This window comes from Triticum dicoccoides, chromosome 4B, assembly GCF_002162155.2.
Source record: "Triticum dicoccoides isolate Atlit2015 ecotype Zavitan chromosome 4B, WEW_v2.0, whole genome shotgun sequence".
NCBI classification, from domain to species: Eukaryota; Viridiplantae; Streptophyta; class Magnoliopsida; order Poales; family Poaceae; genus Triticum; species Triticum dicoccoides.
Window position 1 is genome coordinate 240,727,244 of NC_041387.1, and position 8,810 is coordinate 240,736,053.

The 8,810-nt window shown below is 45.9% G+C and overlaps 1 protein-coding gene, 2 non-coding genes and 1 pseudogene across 3 annotated transcripts; all 4 read left to right on the plus strand.

Moving 5' to 3' along the window:
- Window positions 1-3,060: 3,060 nt before the first annotated feature.
- Window positions 3,061-7,324, plus strand: LOC119295883 (eukaryotic translation initiation factor 3 subunit I-like). Its single transcript, XM_037574319.1, has 8 exons — window positions 3,061-3,589; window positions 3,679-3,806; window positions 4,365-4,484; window positions 4,576-4,665; window positions 5,196-5,282; window positions 5,401-5,480; window positions 6,858-6,951; window positions 7,118-7,324. The coding sequence occupies exons 1-7, from the start codon at window positions 3,190-3,192 to the stop codon at window positions 6,931-6,933; spliced, it is 981 nt and encodes a 326-aa protein (XP_037430216.1). The 5' UTR covers window positions 3,061-3,189; the 3' UTR covers window positions 6,934-6,951; window positions 7,118-7,324.
- LOC119296502 lies at window positions 6,211-6,289 on the plus strand. Its single transcript, XR_005145260.1, has one exon. It is a non-coding gene; the product is annotated as a small nucleolar RNA U54 (small nucleolar RNA).
- Window positions 6,431-6,510, plus strand: LOC119296503. The gene has a single exon (XR_005145261.1). It is a non-coding gene; the product is annotated as a small nucleolar RNA U54 (small nucleolar RNA).
- On the plus strand, window positions 6,606-6,680 carry LOC119296504 (annotated as a pseudogene).
- Window positions 7,325-8,810: the final 1,486 nt, after the last annotated feature.

Here is an 8,810-nt window from a genome sequence, read left to right on the forward strand (position 1 = left end):
AGGGCAGCGGGGGCGGCGCGGCGACGGTGTTGGCGCGGGGCGGAGAGGGGGTCGCCGGGGCAGCGCGGTGATGTGGGTGGCACGGGGCGACGACAACACAGGGGCGGGGAGGCCGGCGACAGGGGTGGTGCGGGGCGGCGGCGGCTCGGGCTCGGGGAGGAGAAAGGGCACAGCGAGAGTGGTCGGGCGTGGGCGTGTTTGATTTTTAGTTAGGGCACGGTTCTTTGACGTCTGCTAGCAGACGACAAAGAGCCTACCTAACGAACGTCAGTTTAAGCACTTCCTTTGTCGTCTGCTAGCTGACGGCAAAGAAAGTGGCTATTAGGTGGTTCTCACTAGTGTGCCACTCTGTCTCTTTGCCTTCCGCTGGCTGACGGGAAAGCTTTTGTGCCACCCGCTAGCTGACGGCAAAGATCTGGCTGACGGCAAACACACTCTTCGCCGTCAGCTTTTTGTATATTGATGGCAAAGACCTTCTTTGCCATCAGCTAGCTGACGGCAAAAGATCTGGCTAACGGCAAAGATCCTGATTCGAGTAGTGTACCTCTAGAAATAGCAGCACATGAGTATATGACTACATATGCCAATTATGAAGAAATTGAGCTGTTGTGGCATTACCTGTTCGCCACGTTGCCAACGTTGCCTGTGTTCGCCATGACTCGATGGTCACCACGTCGGAAATGACCCTCACCTTGACATCTATCTGCAGCCAATCAACATGGTGGGTAGAGGTTAGTGGCAACAACTGAACTGATGGTCAGATCGTAGCAGCTAGCAGAATGGTCAGTTAGCTTGGTAGAATCGTACAGGTCATGGAGCCAAAAACATATGAAGCAATATAGATAAAATTCAGACTAGCGACCAATCTATCTTCAGTTCCTGGCTTTAGGACTAAAATCACCACATCGTTCTGTGAGCTCTTCAACCTAGCCGGGTGAACCTGAATGACAATAAAGTTACCTCAATACTTTGATCCAGATTGAAGAAGGTTGTACAGATCCTCTCTACAGAAACATGTGCTATTGAAGAATATGTCATTGACGATATTGTATTCCTATACACTTCCAATGGTTGTTGCTACTCCTCATACATAAGGAACATGTGGTGCTCAGTGCTATAGGAAGGAAACATTGGTGCAAATGGCATGAATACAGAATCATACAGACAGCTGAGTATGAAAACCACCTTGTTGATCATGGCTCTGCCGAAGACCTGGAGCTGCCAGTTGAGAACACCATGCTCATCTCCCGTGTCCTACGAAGAAGCATAGGTCAGGGAGGCGCAGTACAACACCGAGGGCAGCCATCGGCGATGGGAGGACCCTGGAGCCTGGTGTACTGAGAGCAGTAGCGTCCTTGTCGTTGGTGGCGGCGGCGTCCAGGAAATTGCCACGGCTTCCAGGTCAACTCCTCAATCGGCGATGGGATGCAACGTTCAATTGAGTGGAGTGGGGGCGTGCACTTGTACGCCTACAACACGCCGTGGAAGCCTTGGGTTGCTCGTAGCGCCAGATCTGGGTGCCTGGAGGCATTGAGCCTGTGCGCCGCTGGGGCACCGCCGCACCAGGACGCCGATCGGCAAGAGAGAAGGGGAAGAAGTCGAACTCCTATGGAGAATAGGGAGGCAGGGATGGGCACGGACGACGAGGACAAGGGACCTCGCCGTCAACCAGGAAGACGGCGGTGGCGGCCAACCATACTTCGTCCAGTAAGACAGCCGCGGGTGACGGGTCGTCGAGACGGCGACGGGTCGCAGGATGTGGGTGGAGTCGTGGACTCGTGGATGGAGGTTGACTGCGTGCGTGGATGGTGGTTTTCCGATTTGTATTGTCTGTTTTTGTTCTTTTTGATTTTTTGTGCGTGAAATTTTCAATCGTGCGGGAGCGAGGGGTGAGACGAAGAGGAGGAAGCTGGTTGAAACATCACGACGTTCGATTCTCCAGATCACCCGACGGATGCGTAACAATGCCGTAATAATATTTGATTTTCCGTACATAAAAAAGACCGAAATCACTAATTAAGGAGTACTCTTGCGGAGATCACTCCAAATTCTCAGGTTGTGACAAGTGGCGTGCTGTATGTGCGCCACTTGTCGCAACCTGGGAGTTTTCTTTTTTTTCGTAGATCCGTTTATTAAAAACGTTTTATCTTTTAAACCGTGCGTCCAACTCTCAAACCGCTTTTGCCGTTGGATTTCTCGCATCGAGATCTTCAAAACTAGATCCTATGTTGATAGGTTTTGACGAACTTTTTTTCACGAAAAAACTAAACGAAAAAAACCGACGAAAAAACCGAACCATGAACACTGGTTTTTTCCCTTTCAGAAAGAGGCACGCCCGTGTCTCTGACGAAATCACAACCCCTCTTGCGAAAAAAACAGAAAACGCATTTTTTCCCTTTTCGAAAGAGGAACGCCCGTGCCTCTCGCGAAAGCACAACCGCGCCTCTCGCGAAAGCAAAACCGTGCCTCTCGCGAAAGAAAAAAAAACAGAAAATGTATTTTTTTCGTTTCGGAGGAGGCATGGCCGTGACTCTCGCGAAAGCACAACCGTGCCCCTCACGAAAGCAAAACTGTGCCTTCCGCGAAAGGAAAAAAAATAGAAAACACGTTTTTTCCGTTTCCAAGAGGCACGGCCGTGCCTCTCGCGAAAACAAAACCGTGACTCTCGCGAAAAAAATGTGTTTTTTTCGAAAAAATTATTTTTTTTCAAAAAAAAGTTTTTGGTCGAAAAGCTAGGGAAGACCGGTGGAAAACCAAAACGTCAAAATAGACCGTTTAAAAAGCCGAAAACACGTGCAAAAAAATAAAAAAATAAAATTCGGAGGGAGCGTCCAGAGCGCGACACGTGACGAATGGCTAAGAGCGCGTCAAATGGCGCTGATCGTTGCGAGTCTTTCAAAGGAGCGCTGGTTAATTAGTTAGCTCCAAAAAAGACCCATTGTGATCGTGCTGGCGGAAATGTACGTGCGAACGTTGGGCGCATGTGTTTCAGCCCGTAGTTCTTGTTGGGCCGAAACCCAGCCCAGCCTTCGTGCTTAATACAGCCGCCTAACGGCGTAGATTTCTCACACAAAGCCTCTTGTCCAAGCGCAGCTAGGGTTTTGCTCCGCCGCAACGCACGATCTAGATCCCCACACTTCCCTAACCCTACCCAACCCTACACCTCCCGGCGGCAGCGGCAGCGGCAAGATGAGGCCTATTCTCATGAAGGGGCACGAGCGCCCGCTCACGTTCCTGAAGTACAACCGGGACGGCGACCTGCTGTTCTCATGCGCCAAAGACCACACCCCCACCGTCTGGTACGCCGACAACGGCGACCGCCTCGGCACCTACCGCGGACACAACGGCGCGGTATGGTCCTGCGATGTCTCCCGCCACTCCACGCGTCTCATCACGGGGAGCGCCGACCAGACTGCCAAGCTCTGGGACGTCAAGACGGGGAAGGAGCTCTTCACCTTCAGATTCGACGCCCCCGCGCGCTCCGTGGACTTAGCCATCGGCGACCACCTGGCGGTCATCACCACCGACAGTTTCATGGGGAATATGCCCACCGCGCAGGTCAAGCGCATCGCCGAGGACCTGCAAGACCGTACGGTTTACTCTTCTCCGCCTGGAAGTTTCTAGATGTCTAGTTGTGACGTGAATGTGGATTTTATAGTGTGCGTTTGTGGTTTGCAGAGACGGAGGAGTCAGCGCTTGTGATCTCCGGCATCACGGGGAGGATTAACAGGGCCGTGTGGGGGCCCGGCAACCGGACCATCATCACCGCCGGTGAGGATGCTACCATCCGCATCTGGGACTCTGAGGTTAGCACCCCAAGCTTGCACGTAGTCTTGTTCAGTCATGCTGGCTATTAATTCTGTGGCCTATTAGGGTGTCTGGTGCCATGTACCTGTGGCAATTTGTTCTTGGTAGGAACTTGCAACTAGTGTTGCATGATTGTCGATGTAGTGGTTGTAATGTAAAATGTTACTTGAGCTCAGTGCTTTATATTTCACACGCGACCCGAATTTCCTTGTCATGTGGTCTGATTCTGTGAGTTTCTTATAGCCAACAACTCCTTGAATTGACACAGCAAACAGTTAGTATCTGTAAATCTGGCCATATCTTGTGGCTGCTTAGTACTCTAGTCCACCTTACTAGAGTACTTTCCCTCACTAGAATGCAATTTTCTTTCCGTGGGTCTTTCATTAGAAAGAATGAAGGAACCAATAGGTTATCTCCTGCAAAGTTTACATGCCACTCTCTCGTCATTCAATGTATGTTGTACATGCCCGGTGTTTAATTAAATCAGTATGTACAATGTTGCTTTCCCATTTTGTATGATGTTGTGCATTTATGTTTTATTTTCTCTGGGATTGTAGACCGGAAAGCTGCTGAAGGAGTCAGACAAGGAGGTTGGACATCAGAAGGCAATTAGCTCACTGTCAAAATCCTTAGATTGGTCTCATTTCCTCACAGGTTCCTTGGATAAATCTGCCAAGGTGATACTTTTGGGATTGCTGCCCTGATAACCTGTTCATACTTTATTTTTTAACATATATGGATTTTTCTGACATATCTGCTATGTCGTAGCTATGGGATGCAAGAACACTGACCCTGATAAAGACATATGTCACAGAGCGACCGGTTAATGCTGTTGACATATCTCCTACTCTTGATCATGTATGCTCCTGTATCTGTCACCTTATCTATGCCATTGTTCTTAAGTTGCTGCAAGCATTTGAGTATATAAGCTCTCTCAAAGCACATGGGGTTGTCTCTTGAATTCTTGGTCTTTTTATATGTAAAAATTGTATATTTCATGGGCAATTATGAAGTTTGGATTGACTATAAATTTGGTCCAGAATGTGCTCCTTGCAGTCAGCCTCTGGGTAATTAATGAAGTTGGATAGGATTACCGCGTATGTGCTCTGTCTTGAGTGTCACATATTTTTGTCCTGCCCATCTATTTCCTAACTTTGATTTCTTGCTCTTATTAATCAAGGCCAAGTTTGGCAAAGTGTGTAAACCATGATTCCTTTGCATATTTGTTATCTTAGTTTTTCTGCATCTGTGTTTAATGCTCATCCCATGCATTCATGATTCTGAACTAAATTGGTACATCATAATGGTCTATTTGTTATTTATTCTATGGAAACTCATTTGTATGTGTATTTATATTTTTTGAACATCATACTTTTTGCTATCCTTAGGTGGTTATTGGAGGTGGCCAAGATGCTATGAATGTTACTATGACAGATCGCCGTGCGGGTAAATTTGAGGCCAAATTTTTCCACAAGGTGAGCTAGATTCCTTTGCATATATTTACACAGATGGCTCTTGACTTCCTATGGGAAGTTACTTTCTGTATGTGTATATATTGTCAACTTTGTAACAGGATTTTGTTGTCGATCTCAGATTTTAGAAGAAGAGATTGGTGGTGTTAAAGGACATTTTGGACCTATCAATGCATTAGCATTTAATCCTGATGGGAGGAGGTTAGTTCGTACTCTGTTTGTATTTTGATTTCTTATGTTTGTATTTTGCCTCTGCGCTTGGGTTTGTGATATGCCTCTGTTCCATTTAGATTCATGGCGATATACACTATTCTGAGTCTTTAGGATGTCGTCAAATGTTAAGAAATCAGAGCTTCATTTTGAACATTATATGTGTTCAGTAACCCTGTTTACTACTCCCTCCGTCCCAAAATTCTTGTCTTAGATTTGTCTAAATACGGATGTATCTAGTTACGTTTTAGTGTTAGATACATCCGTATCTAGACAAATCTAAGACAAGAATTTTGGGACGGAGGGAGCATTTCATGTTGATCCCTTATATTTACATTGCGCCTCTCGCGTTGGGTTTGCAATATGCCTCTGTTCCCGAGTATGCTAAAATCTGCTCAATGATTAAGCCATGTACATTCATGGCGATATGTCTTTAGGATTTCATCACATGTTATGAGAGCAGATCTTGTTATTGTTTTCTATTCATGTTTATTTATCTTCAATGAGAGAAGATCATGGTGAAGTAATCCTCAATCACCATTTTATTGTCTTCCATCCTAAGTCTTAAGTCATCCTCTGTATCGTAAATTCTACATGGGGATTGACTTTTGGCTTTTCACACATTGCTTGTCTTTGCTATCTGTTTGTGACATATTTTGTTTCCTTTGTTCCTGTGCCCTGCCTTCCTAATTTTTTCTGTTATGTTTTTTCCTCAACATGTAGCTCAGTGATTAGAGCCAATTACATTGGCAATATACGCTATACTGATCATATTTTGATGAAAAGTTTATATGAGAGCTACATGAAGTAATCCTATATCACATTATACTTGTCATTTCCATCTGTTTGAGCACATGTTGTCTCCTTTGTATTTTGGTGCCTTATCTTCACACCTTTTATCTTGTTGAATCACTCTCTTTTGTCATGTTTAGTAATAATGTTGCTCAGTGACTATGGCAAATTACATTGGCAATATGCGCTACGCTGGCCTTGTTTTGATGAAAAGTTGGACATGAGAGCTATGTGGTCCCCAGAATTTATTTTGGCAGATCTAACCTGCAATTTCTTGATCATGCTTTCTTGTGCATTCTGTTCTATTCTACCAGCTGGTTTGGCATCTCAGTATTCGAGTCCAATACTTCGGTCATATATGCTATTCTGAATATGTTGTAAAATAAACTTCTGAGAGCTGCCAATCCTTTTTTTTGATACTTCTATTATATTTCTTTTGTGATCGCTCATATATGTTGCTTTTGAGAAATAGGGTTTTTCAGCTCTTCTTTGAGCTTCAGTTCTTGTTATCTCATCTCTTTTGAATTCCAGAATTCCAGTTTTATTGACCAGTATTTTTCCATATAATGTTCTTAGCTTTTCGAGTGGTGGTGAGGATGGATATGTGAGGCTACACCATTTTGATCCTGAGTATTTCAACATCAAGATGTAAGCCTGTGAATTTCTTAAGGTAAGGCTCATTCCTTGGTAGACAAATGTGAATAACTGCAACTTAATACATTGTTCATTCATTGTGCTTTTTCTTGAGCAATCTCAGCATATCGGCTTCTATGTTGTTTTGAAATGGCTTGTGCTTCAGGCTTATGCTTACATGTTCATTTCCTATCTTGTTTCAGGCTGCAGTTGAGAGACCTCCCTAGTACCCTGGAGAGAACATAGTTTTTTTCCGGCTCAATTTGTGAGAGAACTTGACTTAGCTGGATGGTCTACTATGTGATAGCACACCTTTTCTTACAATCAGCAATGGAGATGCTTAAATGGGTGACATCGTGTTGCCTTCCCTGTCAGTGTTGTTTATCCAAAACATTCTACTTTTGATTCGATGTCCATTCTGCTTAACATAGTACTCCCTCCGTCCGGAAATACTTGTCGAAGAAATTGATAAAAATGGAAGTATGTAGAACTAAAATATGTCTAGATACATCCATTTCTTTGACAAGTATTTTGGGACGGAGGGAGTACATGGATGCGCAGCTAGGGGCGTGTTTGGTTACCTGCATCATTTTTTGCCCATTTGCATACTTGTCCCAGTTGGGCTTACTTGTTCTAGTTGGGCCTGATTGAGCATATGCAGCAAAAACTAACATCTGCATGTTGATTGGTTGCTTGCATGTCCTCTCCCTACATCGTAGCGACGCCCCTATGCATCGTGTTTGGTTGCTCGCATTGCATGTGCTCATACGAGTGCACGTTGTTTGGTTACATACGAGCAGAGTTGTGTTCACCTTGTACCCTACTTGATGAGCTTACCAATACTACTACACCTTACATATGATCACACCAACTCTACAATACTGCTGCGATTTACTGGACGAAGATGATGAAATTCTTCAACTCTAATATGGTCAATACACCTTGCCAACCGCAACTTTTGCTGCACGAATGCTCAAACCCTCTTTCGTGGTTGCTGTCGCTGTTATACCACTTACCACCACATCTAAAAGAGAATGTAATCCTACCATCGCAAGGATCATCATGAGGGTTAGTATATACCACATCACCAAAATATACAGACCATAAGATTGTTTTTAATCCCTAACTACATGAAATATTGTTTTTAATCCCTAACTACATGAAATATACGTCGTCATCGCCCAACACCCTGTGCTTTGTTGTCCATGTTAAGAATAATTAACCCATCATTAATTATGGGATAATCCCCACTCTTCCCGCACAGGCAGTTCCAACCGATGGAGCGATTTTCTCCCTGGAGCGTTGCAACCTTTGGAGCCAACCTTTCAGGAATAGTCGCCTCCTTTGGATACGCCTGTTGAGATTGTATATAAACTCATATCATCTATCAATAAAGTGGGACTTGATTCTGAGCGAGAAGAAGTAGACGAGGAAGAACAGGCAAGGAACAGGCAAGAGGTGAGAAATACAATGCCTGCGCTTCTTTCTCTCTTCCTGCTACTCCTTCGTGACTAAGGCTGCCGCCGCCGTTTCATCGCGCGCCACCGCCGCTTCCGGCGTCAACTGCGAGACCTTCGCCGTTTCCGGCGTGGAGGTTGGAACCAGCGTCGCCTCAACCGTGCAAACGCCCGTCAGTCGTTTCAACGGACGTCGCTTACGGTGATGGAGGCTACCGCCGCCACGGTGAAGGAGGGCATCGCACCTCTCGTCGTCACCACCAGAACACTACGACGGCGCCGCCGGTTCAGGCCTTTGTGCCGGCCGCGCAGCAGTCTGTCGCGCCGCTGCCGGTGCAGGCACTTGGGCCGGCCGTGCAGCCTATGGAACCGGCGGTTCCTGCCTGGCTCCTGAATGGTCGTACGGCGCCAATGCTTGAGGACGCCGACCAGGCACTCG